Source organism: Cygnus olor, chromosome 1 (genome assembly GCF_009769625.2).
Source record: "Cygnus olor isolate bCygOlo1 chromosome 1, bCygOlo1.pri.v2, whole genome shotgun sequence".
Taxonomy (NCBI): domain Eukaryota; kingdom Metazoa; phylum Chordata; class Aves; order Anseriformes; family Anatidae; genus Cygnus; species Cygnus olor.
In genome coordinates, this window is record NC_049169.1 from 75,483,736 (window position 1) to 75,502,132 (window position 18,397).

An 18,397-nucleotide genomic window follows, 5' to 3' on the forward strand; every position below is an offset into this window, starting at 1 on the left:
AGACCTGGTAGTTTCTCCCCATGCAGAGATGAGCAGTCTCCCCTGGGACAGAGCCCAGCAACTATTTCACCAGGCACAGCAATGGCTCTGCTTAAAAAATACAAAGAAAAGAAAAGCGATTATCTGATTCAACAGCAACTGCAAGAGTATTTGGAGCATCTGGTAGTTCTGGACTAAATTCGTATCATCAGAGTCAATACTGGATTAACATAGTTTACAAGCTGTGTAAGACAAGCTCTTCCATTTTCCAAAGAAGGCTCTTCTTCATCAGGAAAATTTATCTTCAAGTTAAGCATTTAGTCTTTGCATGTGTTTTCAATTTAGGGATTAATTGCAAAACACTGGATAGGAAGAGAATGCAGGCTTACCAGTACCAATCTTAATCCTAGAAACAAAAGAGCAGTTGTCACGATGCCACTGAGGCTTCTCAGAAGTTTGAGGTTAAGCATTTGCTTAAAATGCCTTATAAAATCAGACCCAGTGCACTTAAAACTCTGCAAGATCAATCCATTGCTAATCTGCTAAACACATGTGCAAGCTTTGTCTGCAGTCATGTAAGTGTAAAAATCCACACTGCTCTAGAGGGAATTATTCCTGTCATAAATAGATGCATCACAAAACTTTCACAGCTTCCCCGCCCTCAGTCTTTAATCCATTTTCCCTAGAAACAAGTTAACAATCCAAACCACAGGAAAGTTTCTAATAGCTGCTATTTTAAACTTCCAAGAGAAAAAAGAATCGCTTTCCTTTCAATTGCTGAATTCTCCTTTCAAAAATAAAACTCATTTTTAGCCTACTAGAGCTGATACCATTATTATCCTTCATTTTCTCTTCTGCTTTTGAGACAAATAAGCAGAACAATCACACTGTTCTTACTGAAGATGTGAGCTGATTTGTATAAAAGGCACGGCCACTCCACAGCATTATTTTCTTGTACAGCAGATGGCGGTGTTCTGACCACTATAGCCCAGTCAACAGTTGGCCAAGTGGACTTTCCCTGACATCTCTTTCCTGACCATCTGGAGTTAAATTAGAGCTCAACAACATGCTTAAATTGTTCAGATTGTTATAATACACATTACCTACACAGCTACCATTGCTTTGTCTGTTTTCTCAGTTTTAGGGAGTCCCTTGGAAGGGGGCTCCTTTGGTTTCAGCTCCAGAATCTCCCAGTTTTCCAAGCAAAGCATTCACCACTCCCTCCCCATAATACAGAGCCATGACAGCTTTACTCTTCCTAAGTATTAATTCCATCCCAAATTCACACTGGTCAAATCCATCTGAACATGATCCGAGTTGGTGTTTAACCAGTTTGCGTGGAAGCCCACTGCTACCCTCCCAAACCTGCATCTCGTGCCTCCTCACTGATTTTTCAGCCTGTTCCAAATGCTGCAGCAGCAGGCATGCAGACCAGCTGCTAAGCCTTTCCTAAAGTTTACAGATTAGCTCCTCCCTACAGAAAAAGCAGGGAAAAAAAAAAAACACTCAAACCCTCCACATTATCTTTTAGAGGCTCCCCTAAAATAAAAGTGAATCCTGAAAGAAAACCAGCTTAAGACAGACCTTCACTCTGAGGAATTTACCTGAAACATTTTCTAAATATAAAGAGTACAGCTGTTGAACAGGGAAGATGCAACCGTTTCAAGATAATCAGTTTCTTCAACAGCAGCTCATCTGGTATCTTGTACAAGAGAAAGACGAAGTGCTTTCGTCCAATTCCCCCACAGCGCTGCCCAGCTACAGCTTGTCACTCGGAGCAAAGCAAGAGCCAGAACAGAGATACCCTACCTTATTTAGCCAGACGCAGTGCCCGTGAATGTCCCAGCTATACTCCATGCTGCTTGCAGCTATCTTCATGCACGTAAGGATGCGAGTGACCGTGGAAGACAGCCAAGGCGGGGAGCAGCAGCCCCGGCGCTGCGGGAGTCCACTGCACCAAGTGGTGCCGTCAGGGCTCCTCCAAACTGTGATGGAGAGGTTAAATGAGGGCAGGTCTCCTCTTCTCACCAAGGATGGAGGAGAAGGTGGCACCGGGGTGGGAGACGTGGGAAGCGGAGCGCGGCACAGCAGCAGCGCTCCTCAGGCGGAGCAAGCAGCTCCTCTGGGAATTAACACATCAAAGCCCGGGAAGCTCAACCCTTCGTCTTCCAACTGGAGCCTGCCCAGCTCCACCACGCTGGCAGGGACCACCTGCCTGTGGGATAAACAGGAGGGAGTTTGCTTTTCTTAATAGGCTGTTAATTGGAGAAGCTGGAAGAACACATGTAATTCACACGTAGGTGCCAAGGAAAAGAAGAAGGAAGAAGTTGACTAAATGGTCCTAGATCTCACCAGTGCCTTGTCTCAATTTATGTTGTACTTCAGAACACATAAAATGCCACAGTAACGACCAACATTCGTCTCAGCATTTCAGTTCCAATTTAACCAGTATCATAGCCAGCAGCATAACAAATCCTTACTATTTTTGACCACAGAGCCTAGCTCGCTGAGTCCCATGATTATCTAAAAAAGCACAGCTTTTATTATGAAGAAGAAACATTTACAACTAACGTTGACAGATAAAAACAAAAAAAAAATCTCAAAAACATGATGCTGAAAAATCTAGAAGAAAAAAAGAAGAGCAGAAGAGGCACAGAACCCACGCTTTTTAAGCCAGAGGGATGCATTTTGGATTCCGAATCGTGATTTTTGAATGCTCTGCCATCAGGGCTGCCCTGTGCTCCACTGCAGGACCGCCCAGGTTGTTCTCACTGTTGATAAACTCATCTGCGATGTGTGAATACGCCAAGATGTGCTGTTAACGAACTCATATCACCTTCCAATATTAAAAACACAGCAGTCTGGATGATCACTTTTAGCAAGAAGCAGGGTCCTGCATTTCAACTAGCTCTCTCACGAACAAAAAGTATTACTGGGAGGCTGTTTGCAGTGGCAGACTGAGAGAATATCACAGGACTCCTTTCATATGGTAACTAGAGGAGAGATCTCAAACAAGTGTTTGGTTGTAAAACTTGTGTGCCACACATTACCATAAGGACCTTTCGATAGCTGAAGTCAACATAAGCACAAGCTGAGCCAAATGAATGTACTATACGCCCACACTAAGACAATGAAACAACAAATTCTGGTTTGAAGACAACATTTTTTTCCATGAATAAAAAATATGAGATGACTTCTGGCTAACCGAACTGCTTCTACAACTTGGGAATTGCTTTGTCTTCCAAATAGGCTAACGTATCTCTGGAAGATTACAAGCTATGTTTATCCAGACAGGAAAACTCCTCTCAGAAACGTGATACCCCCTCGTATTAACTCTCATTACTCCTTGTCACTCTTGGGAAGAATTAACTCATTGAAAAAGTGTTAAAATCTGAGGCTGGTCTGTCAGAGGACACTCTGGATTACACAAGACACTAGGGAACCACAGCTCACACTATCACCTTAAGATGAGCTGAAAACATTCTTTGAGAAATCTTTGAAGTCCGTTAAGTGTCTTTTATTTTAATGCTCTCATATTCAACTTAGAATGCTACAGAAAGTCACTTCTGAAGCTAAAACCACAATTGCACTTGTTGCTATGGATCGTGGTGAATTTTAAAGAAAAAGTATTATCCCAGCTCTGCAGTTCAAGGAGCACTTAATTTAAAGAGGAGATGGCACACCATATGAACTCTAACAGGGCATATATGAATGTTCGGATGAGGAGCTTGAAGAAGCTGGCTGTTAGGTTTGGGAAGGGACTGTCCATCCGCATGTAACCCTTTACTCTCCTTTTTAACAAGACCCAGTTGGTTTCTTCTTTCTGAGAAGGTTGTTCCATTAGTAGTATTAAAAAAAAAAAAGTCAAGAAAAACAACAACCAGAAATAAAAATGTCTCTTGTTTATTTAATCTGAAGAGAAAGTGGAGCAACATTCATGACTAGGAGCAAGATTTTTGAGAATTATTCTTCAAGAGATGGATCTGTCAACTTCTAGTTGCTGGAACTTTCAGCAACCCCAAAACAATGGGGTTGCCTTGGTCTTGCAAAAGGCAGAATTTCAATTAAGATAGTCTTGTTACTGGTAATGACATTACAGATTACTCACACATCTACATTCAAACCAGAAGCTCCACATCCAGAGTACAGCACATATTTTATTAAAGCACACATCATAATGTATTATGCATTTCTGTCGATCAGAAGAAATCTGAAAAGCCCCAAGACTTTGCAATAGTTGTGAGATCTGGCTATGGATTTCACAGCTGGTCCCCAGAGAAAGCACACAGTCCCAACACTTCAGACCTTAGAAAAGGCTTCAGTCCCTTTCCAGACTTTGAACAAATGGCCTAATTTCTAGTTTTAATCACAGCATTCACCTGCCATCCATTTGCACATAGAGACGTGTGCATGGTTTCAGCAACACAAAGATAATTTTTTAGCTGTAGATGGACAACTGGAAATGTTGCAGTTACACCAGCTTATCTGTGCAAGACAAAGCTGCATTTGCAACTTCTCTGAAACTCCTCAGTGGGAACCATCTGATCACTCCTCATGGAAATGCTCTGCCAGATGTCCAGGCACCGTACGTGTGCTCTGGTGTCACGTGGCCATCTGGCACTCACCATTTAAAAAAAGCAGGATAAGGCACTTTAACTCTTTAGTGCTTTTTGAGTGCTTGCACAGACTTCTCTAATACCTGTCATGCACACCGTGAGGAGGAGAAATCGGTCACTAAGTGGCACAGGGACACAAGGCAGCCCATTCAGATGTGGTGAAATTGAACCCTCTGCCCTATTTTACAGAAGTGAGCAACTCTGGGAGACTGCTGTCAGACCCTTTTCCCAACTAGGACATCAGCAGTTTCCCTTTGGAGGCCAGGAGAGAATTTTTCTCTTGTGACACACTGTTTGGCAGCAGCAAACAGTATTTTTGTTTTCCTCTGAGACAGAGGAGACTTGGTTACGGCTTCAGCTGGGACATAACGCACCAGTTCTAGTGGATTTGAATAGCCTGGTGGATGCAACTTCCTCATGCGTGGAGGATTAAACCAATTCACACACGGGAGGTGTTTTCCTGTCCACCATAAGGATGGGCATCATTGCAGAAAGCCTTCCTGTAAATCATCAGGGCACCTCACCTAAAACCTGCCCTACTCAGATAGGGACCAGTGACACTGGCGGCACCTGTAAATCCCACACTCTTCACCTGCAGCACAGTACAAAGCCTAACTTCCAGTCTTTCCTACTAGGGGTTTTAAGGAGGCCAGAGGGTATGGGGGAATAATTTGAGGCAGTCTGAGGAGAAGCATGTATGGAATAGCTATTCTCTGCTATCTTTTGCAGAATCATTTTCAGTGCTCAGGTGGCACTAAGCTGAACAGCACAACAGAGCCCTTCCTCTTCCAGATTTAGCTCACTGCTACAATGAAAACCATCGCTGCCTCATTGCTACATGGTGATCCATGTCAAAGGGGTCTGAAGGATACTATTCCAGCTCCTAACAGCCAGGCATTCCTAAATCACACATTTGCTGCCCCACAGGGCAATGACTGACCTTCAGCTCACTAAGCTCAGCAGACACTGCAGCCTCAAGCCAGGCTGTTGGGCTCCTTTACTCCAGAACAACATGTGGTAGATCAGCATTGCTCAGTGTAGACTACCAATAACTATGCACCCCATGGGAAAAAGTTAATTTTCCAAGGCTGTTTATGTGGCATACAAGCACTTACTTATTTTTCAAGGCCATACTTGCATGAAAGCTGTTAAGTCCTTCGATTTTTGCTCCACATAGAGCAGAGACTAGTTACAGCGATGTTCACTGCTGTATGTTACAGGGTAAGGAAACGCTGATGCTAGCAAGATCTCTGCATTTTTTAAAGATCTGATTTGAATGTCATTCCTGTCTCCTCCTGATCTTAATGTTTACTGCCACACCAACAGCAGGGGTGAGATCTAAGTCGCACAGGAGTCAGTGGAAAAGCTCCCATGTGTTTCACTAAGTTTAAGGCATTTTCAGATGAGTAGTTCAGAGCAAAATAAAAATTATTTAAAAAAAAAAGAAGAAAACACCAACAAACAGAGCACTCTCCCCTCAAACCCTGCCATAAGAGCTGCACAAGCAAGCCAAGCCATGTTAACCCAGGTCCTCACTTCTTCCCAGGGCGCTGCGCCCAGCCTGTGTGCCGCTAGATGGCACACCAGGTCACGCCAAGCCAACTGCAGCCTGACACCTGGTCGTGCTCCTAGGGCACGGGTTTTGCAGCAACAGTGCTGGCAGGGCACTGGGGCCCCTCACAGAAGCAGTGTGCTGGGCTGTGGTGTTGCATGCTGTAACTGAACACCAAGATGAAACTGTTTATCAAGAGAAAAATGCATCCTGTAGTATCAGCTGTAGCTCCACGGTGACCAAACCCTTTCTGAGGGGAGGTGTGATGTCCACAGGATGGGACCAGGCGACGGGTGGCTTCTCATCCTGATAGCCACTGGCTTTAGCGATGCATTGGGTGCAACACGGAGCCACCACGGTATGCCTGTCCAGTGTCAGACCTGTGTTCAACAGACCTGGCAACCCTCATTTCAGCAGTATGGCATCACCTTGGCCAACACCTTGGTGTGTCAGAGGAGGGGATGGACCAGGACACTGCCATAGACAGATTTGGCAATACCTGCAGAAGCACACAACTTCAGCTGTTGTAACAGCCACAGACTGACTTAAACCCTGAAACACAGCCTACAGAAATAAACCTTGATTTCCCATTAGAGCTCCACTGAAATTTGTGCACACACAGGCCTCCACAGCAAGGCAAAGTGCCACAAACCACGAGCACAAGGTCTCCGCATTGGCCCTGTAAAGAAGCCACCAATCATAGGGCACCCGAAGGCCACACCAGTGGGTCCTTCAAAAATGCTGCCATATAACTCACCTCCTGATAAATACAACATTTTATTTCCCAGTGTAGTCTTCAGGTAGCCTCCACTTTTGAATAATATTTGATTTTTGGAAAAAACAAGGCTTGGGGAAAGAACACCCTTATCAGGTATCTTTAAAACAGGGATAACAGAAACTAGTAGATCCACAAACAGAACCTTGAAACCAAACCATATTTCAATTTTAAAGGGATGCTGAGCATATACACCACTCAATCTGTTATAAACCAGGTAAGGAAGTCCAACAGCAACCGTAAAAAAATACGCTGCTAAATATGCTTTTTAGTGAAAAGTTCATATTGAGAACTTTCTTTTTCCATTTAGGTGTCTGACTCCTACAAAAATGTCTTTCCCCAACCCTCTGAGTTGGAACTCCAGTTATTGAAAAACTTCTGCTCGGTAAAATGAGGCACAGTATACATCAAAGAAAGTGAAGGCCAACCTGTTGCACAAAGTATTTAGGCAACAGCTCTTCTGAGACCCCACAGCAGCATCTCCAAATAAAACCCTGTACCTTTGGTTCCTTGAAACCAACCCTAAAGCTTTCAAAGGCCCTGCATAAAACACAGGTGAAACAAGGCAAGACCATACCATTTGACTTTGGAGCCATTCAATCAGAGCCTCTGCCGTTGAGTCCGGGACCTGGCAGCGCAGCCCCTCTCTCTCATCTGCTTCCATCATCTCCAGCAAGCCCCGCAAGTCCTCCACCAGGTGCAATGCCCGCAGGCCCCCCATGAAGGGGGAAGTGGGGGACTGGCAGTCAAAAATGCCATTGGAGTATTCCAGCGCCTTTGAACCTGCGTTGAACAAAACCACAGGGAGTAAGGCACAGGGCAAGCAGGTAGGACAGGCAGCCACAGGAGATGGGCAGCAAGGATTAGAAATGTCACGTGGCGTTTGCTACTGGTGTGAATTGATCTCAACCAATCTTGGTGCTGTATCCTGCCTCCTCCCTCCCCACACAGCACCCTACAATAGGGTAAGCCCTTGCTGACATATGTTTGGAATTCCACCACCTCTGGCAGTTTTAGTGGACAGGAGGAGGTGGGCTGATCTGACAGAAGATGCATGTGCCGTAACAGCACCCAAGAGGTTGTGGCATGGGCTGGGCTCCCACTCCCAAGGATACATTGGAGGCTGAAACTACTGTGGAGGGAACAGGCTCATGCGATAATGCTTTGAGTCACCCTTTGGGGATTGCATGACCCAAGTCAGACACCAATGATTTCCAGAGGAAATAGTGCTCAGCAGCATATTTCATGGAGAAATATGTTACTCTGCTCCAATGCACTGTTTTTTTTATTTATTTTTTTAAGAATATAGAGATATATGGAAACAAAAAGCCTAAATCACTTCTACAATGCAAAAATAAAATAAAATTAAATTAAATTAAAGCCCAACAGTTTGACATGGTAGCACTGACACCTGCATGTTAATAAAGAAAAAAAACTCATTTGCATAAACTCACAGTATTTATGTTTGACCTATATTAAAAGTTGCCATATGTTAAGTAAGTAAGGAAACTACAAATTCAGGATTAAGATTGATTTCAATCAACCCAGCTAATTCCAACTAGAATTTCACCATGCTGATTTGTGACCTTAATACTGTAATGCCTCAGCACAATGAGACATCTTTATGACAGAGCATCAGCTTTTGTACTGTCAACTTTTGGAAACTACAGAGCTATGCCATACATGCCCTGCCATGAACCTTCATTCATCTCATCTGGGAAGCCAAAAAAAAATGCAGGCATAATTCCCTTGGAAAAAGAATGAAGAGAAAAATCCCCACAAAAGCATAAGACATGTTCAGACACATGGTTAAAGTCTGTGGTGACTTAAACATCCCAATATCACATTTTATTTTTGTTTTAAACCTCATCCTGCTATAACCAACTTAGGCTCTTGGAACCACAGATGCATGATCTGATCCAAGCACCAGTATCTACCTACGGAAATTTCTAAAGTCACAGCTTATATGTATTTATAGAGATCATTATGATCTATCTGAATCCACTTTACATGCATGCCTGCTAAGTGTCCTTAATATCTTTGGAAAAAGTGCAGAGAAAATTGTTCAAACAAAGCACAGACCGTATGTCCTTTTTTTTCGTCCCCTAAGGGAAATTATTTTTAATGGAACTATTAAGACTTTATAAGTGCGTTGCTACCCTTGCAGAATATTTTTCAGTTTGGGTAGCTGTTTGCATAGCTCTGTTGGAATAGGATTAAACTATTAACTTCTTACTGCTTTGCTCCTCTATGTTGTGCACTTACATTATTTTCTAACTCACTAGACTCAACTTAAAAAGCGCAAGTTGTATAATTTGTGATCCTTCTCCTTAGTCCGCTTAAAGTTTACAGGTACTTATAAAAAGCACTAATATTAAAGGCAGGTCCAAATGAAATGCTTACACCCAGAGCATTCCAATTTCGAAAAAAGGAAAAATCAATTCCTGTTTTAACTCTTCCAAGTTGAAGGAAAGACAGAATAGCTGGTATTAGCCAACCTGTCTCTTCCTGCCATGCAGCAGCTCTTTAAACACACTCATGCTGGTTTGAAACATGCCTCATCATTGGCTTTCATGGTGCTGCAGGCACCAGCTGAACTGCATCACTCAGCCATTTTGAGCAGCATTTTGATTGAGGATGGGAGAAGGACTACCATCCATTTAGCTGTGTCTGTGTGTGAGAGTCCATGCAACCCTCCACTCTGTTTATTTGTGATCTCTAAGCCAAAAGGGAAGACACCAAACACAATAACCAGCATATTACCTTCTCAGCCTGAAACTCTGCCTTCTGGGTATGAAAAAGGAGGACTGAAACAGTTAAATGAATAAGCAGCCCCAAGCATTTACCTGCTATAATGCCATCCATCTGCTCCAAAGCCGCAGCAAGCATGTCACTTGCATCACTCATCATCTTCTCTCTTCTTAGGGATGATCACCAGCTACACCATAAGGAACAATAAAACAGTTGTGTGAGTTGGATCCAGAGCCTCAAGTCTGCAATTCAATCTGCAAAAGAAAGTTTAATTTCACTGCATGTTGTCTGAATTCAGACACCACCATTGCTGGACCAGCAACAAAACTGAGGCCATTTGCTGATCACAAGACTGGGAGATGTTCATCACCAGTCATGAAGTGGCATTTTGAAGAATGAAAGCACCAGCTTAATGACCCAGGGCCTACTTTTGGTCAGCTTGTGGCCTGCAGGTCCATGCCACTGATGAGGCAACCTACAGAGCATTTCAGAAATCACAGATGGCACTTCAGAGAGCCACACACAGAAGACACAGGCCTTCTAATGCTAACAGGAAGCAGCAACTCAGCAATAAACCAAGTGTCTCTCCGTTGAATTTTTGCTCCCTTCGAATTTTATGGTATGGAAGAACAGAAGTCTGACTGTTCGCCCAAGTTCTGGATATCTGACAATCCAGAAGTCCTGGCTGCGCAGCCATTTGCCTATAGGCAGGGTAGCTCAAATGCCCAAGACTCGAAGGAAATTGCATGTGTGCACGGACCATCCCCCTGAAGACATCGTTTCCACCTTAGCAGAGACTCACACCACAACGCTGCATCTGATCTCACTCCAAAGCTCCTGAAGGCCAGATCTGGTCCCTAGAGAAGTATTTCCAGTAGAGACTGGAAAAGCTAGCCTGCCCAAGGCACTGCCTGCATGGGTGAACTAGCAGAGCCAACATCCCAGTGGGATCCATGAAGAGAGCGCTATTATGAGTTAAGCACGTGCTTAGGTACTCGGCTGAGCTGCGGCTGCAGAGGGCAGAGGCGCAGCAGATCCTTCCCACGCAGCACAATGGACACATGAGCCCCTGAAAAGACCCAGATTGCCATGGCTTTCAACTGGGACAGGCGAGACTACTGCTCTAAATACAGTTACGGAACAAGGCTAAACAAACACCAGGAAGGAAAACTTGCTTTAACCTTTTGCATACCCTGCCATTTGGTTTTTGTATTAGGCCACACTGCTGCTGACATTTGCCCCAACATAAGCAATTGAGAAAGTTGTTCACAGTATCTCTGGCATAAGTCCTGGAACAGAGCCTACTAAAACATCAGAAATACATGTTATAAATTACCATGCATCAGAAATACAGGTTATAAACTGAATTTTCCCTCCTATGAGTCACCTAATTGGTCTGACCCAGCTGAGAGATATCTTACTGGAGGCTGCCAGCTAGCTTTGCTGAAACGCTAGCCCTGAAATATCAGCAAACATTTCATCTTCTAGATCAAAACTTTTATTACGTAAAGCAGGTCCAAACACTAAGATAATTTTTGAATGACAGCACAGACTAATGTATTTTTGGCAAATGCCTTGCTCTATTATTTAGTTGCCAGAGTTACAAAAGCCAAAAGAACTTCAAAAAGTGAAAGCACCTGGAAGTGAAGGTGTTGCAAAACTTTACAAATGTGGTAGCACCACAATTGGCAACTTCCAACCTTCAAAGAGGCAGACCCTGATTTTAAAAAACTTAAAGCAGGAGAATGCCTGCATAATATGCAGCTCCTGCAAGATATTTCATCCAGTGTCTCTATGTCTGATAAAAAAAAAGAGTAGCAAACTCAGTTTTTGAAAAGGCATTCACCTGGACAATTCTGAAGACAGTCTTGTCCTTTCTCTTTTAGGATTTCCTAGCTCTGATAACCAGGTCCTGCTAAAACATAGCAAATATGGTCATGTATGAATGTAGGATGTGAACAACCAATGTTGGATTTCTCACTGAAGGCAAAGAGCACAAAGAGAAGCCCAGGACTGCTGCTGCCCCAGACAAAACGCTGATTCCTTGCAGCTCTAAGTGGAAAAGGACCAACATCACGGGGCACCCACAAACTCGCAACAGCCTATTAATAAATGGGAATTGGGAGTGCCCACAATCCCACCAATGTGCATAAATACCTGAGGGCGGGTAGTAAATACCTGGGAGGTAGTAAAGAAGACAGAGAGAGGCTCTTCTCTGTGGTGTCCAGTAACAGGACAAGAGGTGATGGGCACAAATAAAAACACAGGAAATTCCTCTGAAACATTTTAGCTGCAGGCTCAAAATGTGATAAGGAACAGAGTGCTCCCTTATTGTATCACATCTGCTCACAGCACACCCCTTGTTTCTCACCTTGTATTTAGGAAAAAAAATTAACTGGGGGCAAGGAACTGCTAATTCACACTTCCACAATAAAGGCATGGTTCAGAGAAAAAAAAATCACCCTCTACACTTCATCCAGGCACAGTCACCCCTCCTGTTTCCACATCCTTGCTTTTCCTAAACAAAGGTTGTCTGTGGTTATCAAAAATCTTTAAGACCGCTGTACTGAGGAGAGTCACAATGGCAAACAGTGGCACGTACAGCATCCAGGAGGCCTCCAGCATTCACCCCACTGTCACCTGGCCCTACCTCCAAGGCAGGCGAGATGTCTGCCCGTGCAGGGCTTCCTCCCCTGCTACAACAAAAGCAGCCATACCACCAGGAGCAACAGGGAGAAATTTTAAGATAAAATTTGGTGAAGCAAGACCATGAAATCACACTGCTCTCAAAAAGTCTTCCACCATTTGTGGAGGGTATTTTAGCAGCCAGAACGAGGCCACAGCTGAGAAACTTGGAGGCAAAAGAAAAAAAAGAACAGAAAGCCCCTAACCCAAACAGCTGGAGATGACGCAACAAGATCCCATTTCCCCAGCTATTTGGTCCTAAAAGTGGTCACTGAAAGCTAGCCTGGAATGGCACATCCTGCTCTGGCCACCTTCCCAGCACAGTACATCACATCTAGCAGTCAGGAAGTAAAACCACTGCGATAGAAAAATATATTGAAGGCTTTCTTCCCCAGTAAGGGCAGAGAATCGCTTTTATCCTTTGCACACCATCACCAGCATGCAGGGAGCAGATGGGCAGGGAGGAAATCAAAAGACCTCATACACCAGCAGACTAAAGAACCAAACTGCACAGAACAAGAAAAAACAACAAACTGCAGGAGGAAGAACATAGAAAGGGGAGGTGTGGAGGGAGTCAAAGAAGTACAATTATTAGACAGAAGTCATAATTCAGCAGCCTTTTGTGGAGTATAGGAAATGACAATACTGAAACACCAGTGGATTAATCACTGCACCTGCAGAAGGGAACCAACTTCACAAAGCTTAAGAGTAGCCCATGCTGAACATTAACAGAACTAACCTTTCCTGTTAAATATTTTCCTTTCTTTGCTTTGCTTTTTATGACTCTGGTCTAATAGAAATAAAACCTAGCAGAAAACGCAAGGATTTCTTTTTCCTTTTATTTGCAGTGACTAAAGAAAACCACAGAGTCAGATATGAGTGAAAATCCATCTTGAAGAAGTACACTGAAGTTCCTTAAGAAAATAAGGAATAGCTAATATTTCAGATGATTAGCAGTTTCAATTCATTTCATTCACAAAAGCAAGAAGAAACAAAAAGGCAAATCCCTTTAACATAGGTAGATCTATGACACGGCAGATGAACAAGAAACCACGGCGCACACAGAGACAGGGAGGCAGACATGAAATCCACCCCTGGCAGAATGCCACTGATAGCACACCTGCAAGGAAAGCACTGACGGTGCCCTGACAGACCATTTAAAATAAGTTTCCCCTTGCTTTTCAAGAAAATAAAGACTTACCTGCCTTATTCCTTCAGTGCATACACAACCAGTGCTAGCTGGGGCAGGGGGGCTGTTCAGGTGTTTTTCTAAAGAAGCAGATCCCTCTTCTAGAGCTCGCAGCTGAATACCTTGCTCATGCTGACAAGGATGAGCACTGCATCAATGAGGCTATATTTACAATCCACCATTAAAAAAACAAAACAACACCAAAACAAACAAACAAAAAAACACAACAACATGCAGTTATCTCCACTACCAGTTGCAATCAATCTTGTCGCTATCTGACACCTCTATTGCATCACTGGCTGTTAGAGATGACGTTATTTGGTCTTACTTGTTTAATGTTCTCTCCTCTGGTCCCGATACACCAGCCTGGTTGCTAGGGCTATGCTGTTCGCTTTTCAGTAGGTGGAGATTTTTTATTTTTTATTTTTGAATGACATACAAACCCTCTGGCTACAGTGCTAGCGAAGATATATTCCAAATGACTTACAGAGGAAACAAAGCACTGCCCTGCAAATAAATCCAATTCACAGGGCTCGTAAGCCCCTTTTTTTTTTTTTATAGCTTTCCAGCTATAAAAAAAAAAAGGGCTTACGAGCCCTGTGAATGGGAACTGCAGTCTGCTGGAGTCAAACAGAAAGCTGCCTGAATATGGATTTCAGAATCAGATATGTAATGAAGATGGCAGACCTTAAAAAAAAGGTGCTTTAACATTTTATGTATGTAGGAAATTATTGTTTCCCCACCCAGGGGCTCCCTCTTTCTTAGATCAAACAACACACCCTGAGGCATCAGGGACAGCATATCCAAGCCCAGGATCCTCTAAAATTATTTTTTAAGGTTCGCTGAGCTGAGGAGAATCAACTGCATCCCAGCAGGTCCAAAAGCTGCAAGGACACACAGTGCACCAATTGCAGCCTCTCCAGGGAAGGGTAAGGTCTGGCCTTTTCATCCCACTCACCCTCATCTGTGCGCACACACTCTGCAAACATTCAACAGTTGGAAAGAAAGCATCAGCTACAGATTATTCTTATGAAATGATACAATAAGATTGATGACTTGAGTTCCCCAGCTCTCCCAGTGCTACGTAACAGTCTTTAAAATCGGAAATTTTAATACACGGAAATGGAACATCTTGATTAGGGTTTGTTTCTGACAGCTATAGAGAATAAAAAAAGAACCCTGAGGAGTAGGCTATTCTCCTAGGAGTCTGCCACAAGAATGCAATAAAAAAGTCCACAAATTACAGCCATCTTTTATGGGGAGGGTGGGGAGGGAGAGAAACTGTACTGCAGCAGAACCAAGATCCCTAATTTCACTTTGCTGTAAAAATTAATGTCAATTAATCTCACTCCTGCATCTAAGAGATGACTGTGTGAGAGGTCTGAAGCATCTTCTGGATTTGCCTCTGCTACTTTGCAACACAAAACCAATACAACCTTAGCGATTAATTTCTACAAGGTGAGGCTCTATTCCATAAAAAACAACTGTCATTTCACACACATAATCACACCTATTTGTGCTTTTACTCGCTGGGCAGAAGAGAAACATGAACACAGAGAGACTTATTTGCAAAAAACATTTAAATAATTAGTAAAAATTGCCTCAAATGAATTTGATCTAAATCTCTGGCATAATTTCTCATGGGATGTTTTGAATATATACAACTATAGTGCAATCTGTCAGTAGCAAATTAACATTTAATAATGAATATACTCAGCTAATTTACAAAAGGGGTCATTAACATTTCTGTTAAAAAGACGACTTTGTTTTATATGTTCCAGGACGGAAAAAAAATTAAAAAGAAAATGGATCCTGTCAAATATACTGCTCTGATGTTTTACAAGAAGAGAAGAGATGAAGTTTAAAAAGTAAAATAAGAAAACACTGTAAATATCTTATCAGGAACACTGTGGAGAAGAATCTTAACATGAGGCAGGGACAAGAAAGTAGTTATGCCCCAGATCCATTCAAAGACATGTTCCAAGCTGTGTTACAACCTGTGCCTGGAGCAGGAATAACAGAAGACAATCACATCCCCTATGCTGTGTCAAACACACAAAATGACAAGAAGCTCTTGGAGACTGCAGATCACCTGCCAGGAGGCTGCTGGCATGGCTGCTGGCAGCAAACCCCGTGGTCTCACCTGGGCACATGGCGTGGGGACACCTCCCCGACAGCTCTTCCTGTGCCACCCAACAGTGCGTTCCCGTCCCATCATTCTGGTTGCCCACAGCCTCCCTTACATATCACAAAAACCCATCCACACACCACAGCTGGGAACGGCAGAGCACCTCTCGAATCATCCCTCTCTGTGATAACCGAGCAGTCACTATGCACCGTCCGAAGCAAGAAGGCCTGGTGAGAATGGACACGTCCCCCATGTTCCCTTGGACATACATGGAAGCTGCTCCATTTCAGGAGGGCTACGAGAAGCCCCATCCCCAGAGCACTTCTGTGCTGTGCAGGTAACAGAGCAATGGCACAAACTGCCCAGAGAGGTTATGGAGTCTCCTCTGTGGAAATCTTCCAAAGTCACCCGGACATGGTCCTGGGCAACCTGCTCCGGATGACCCTGCTTGAGCAGGAGGTTGGGCCAGATGGCCTCTGGAGGGCCCTTCCAGCTTCAGCCCTTCTGTGATGTTGTGAAAGCAGAAATACGGTGGGACTGTGCTCAGGCCTCCACCAACCTGCAGGCTCAGCACCAGCCCAGAGCTGAGCACTTGACAGGTAGTGGTGGCATCCCTTATGAAGCACAGTTTTCATCATCTTCTAGTGGTTCATCCTGGGCACGTAGGAACTGACACAACGGATGGGACACAAGGTCTGCTACCACCCAGCATCCCACCTATGCTAGCACAAAGCACCAGCAGCCTCCAGATGAGAGGGAGGAACTGTGAAGCAGATGGGTGCCCACCACATCAGACCTTCTTCTGCTAAAGACTGGAGGCCAGGATACAGACTTGGGTGCAAGTCAAATGTCTGGCTTCAAGCCTGTCTACAAGGTCTTCCTGAAATAGCTAAAAGTAGCCTTTTTTTTCATTACTGGCACAAAAAGGTTATATTGTAAATGTTATTATGAATAAAAAACAACCCCAAAGTTGCCAAAGACTTATTTAAATAGATAATGTTTATTTTTATAAATTTCTTCTTGAATTTGCTAAACTCAATGACATCAAAGCAATACTATTCTCTAATTAAGCAGGAGTACAAAAAGGCAACAAATGACCCTGTTTCCTAACTCCAGATCTTCCTTTATTCCCTGAATTTCATTATTTCTTTATTATCCAACAGTTGTTATTTATTTCCTTTAACTGATAAAAAATATTGGAAGCACATTAAGGCAGAAAGCCTATCCCACAGTACGTAAGATATATCCTAAGATAAAAGGTATCAAGCCATAGAAAAGGCTTTAAACTATTTTAATAGCATAAAGCACAAAAGTCTTTCCAAGATATAATTGTTTACACTTGGGAAAAGCTTACCTCAAACCATGCAACAACTTTAGTACCAACCAGCTTAGCCACATATATTCTTCTGCACTTCCCCTTAAAATTTGTAAAATACATTGGAAGTGGTGCAAAAGCTAAGCCTTGACAAGATAAGTATCCTTCAGATACTCTGACAGAGACATATACACAGCAAACAGCTTATGTAAACACCCAACGTCTAAGAGTCAAGGTTTATGGCTTAGATTGATATCCAATTACAAACCAAACTATTTAAATTGGTCTGCAGCACGGAAATCATTCTGGGTGCTTGTCTCTGCCACCCTGTACTCTAGCAGCTCTTTTTTTGTTGCAATGGAACGGAATTTAGAAAGCACAGCATATGACAGGTTACTTCATTTCACGATGCACAAGTTAGCTCTGCGCTCTCTGCATGCCACAGCCCCAGTCCAGGCAGCAGCACCTTATCTGCAAAGATGCGTCATGCAAAGACCTGCCTGTAAACACTGCTTAGACTTGTTTTAACTATTTACGCACAAGTAATCCAGGGTCAAATGGAGGCTTACAAAAAAAAAAAAAAAAAGTAGAGAGAGATTCATTTTAGGCTGTTTGTGTTTTACTGGTTAGCTGTTTAGTAAATCTTTTCCACTATTCATGGTAGAGAGTTTGAGAAATCACTATGTATTTTTCTCACATTTTGCTTGGGTCCACTGATTAGAAAAACAATTGAGATACTCACTCGTCTCTCTGAGACTACTACTGCAAGCAAGGAAATGCCTCACATTCCCCATCAACACGTTATTGACATGCCATGGCTACACAGGCTATGAAACAAAAGAGGCACTGTTGATCAAAAGTCCAAACAGTAGTTCTTCAAAATACCTTAAGAACCACCAAATCCACAACATAAACCCAGGTTTAGATCCGATTTCACAGCTCACACACCTCCTCCTTTTAATGGGCTGATTCCAAGTACCAAATTCACAAATGTCCAGATTTGACAGTGTTTGGCTTTACATTTTGGACCTTCAGGTCTAGGATTTGATTTCAGACCTTCTACATGCACAGTTTCAGCATTGTCACTGCATAAAGCGAAAGTACTGTGCACCAATCATTGAAAGCTCAGAAAATAAATAAAGTATGTTTACCTATATTAGTATTTTCACATTCAACAGTTATCTGTAAAAAAAAAAAAAACAGTAGAAAAGAAAAAACTAAGAAACTAGTACTTTCTAATTCCACAGCATCAACTGTTACATAGGGAAAATTTTCACATAAATCCCAGCATTACATCTTCCTCCTTGTATCTGCCTCTGATTTTTTTTTTTTTTATCTTCAGATTTACTTTTCAGGACAAATGTGTAATAGAAGAGACAGATAACTGAAATATATGCTTTGTGTGTG

General features: G+C 43.0%; 1 protein-coding gene across 50 annotated transcripts in view; it reads right to left on the reverse strand.

The window, feature by feature from the left end:
* PPFIBP1 (PPFIA binding protein 1) overlaps nt 1–18,397 on the reverse strand; it is a 113,569-nt gene that overhangs the window by 46,571 nt on the left and 48,601 nt on the right. For 30 of the 50 annotated variants that reach the window (XM_040545133.1, XM_040545117.1, XM_040545126.1 and 27 more), the window contains 2 exons: nt 9,769–9,927; nt 7,500–7,705 (listed from right to left, as the gene is read on the reverse strand). In XM_040545133.1, coding sequence (XP_040401067.1) covers nt 7,500–7,705; nt 9,769–9,832 — 270 coding nt within the window. In that variant the 5' untranslated portion in view covers nt 9,833–9,927. The remainder of the gene's footprint in view (nt 1–7,499; nt 7,706–9,768; nt 9,928–18,397) is intronic. The other 20 variants (XM_040545134.1, XM_040545102.1, XM_040545098.1 and 17 more) reach the window with 1 other exon arrangement.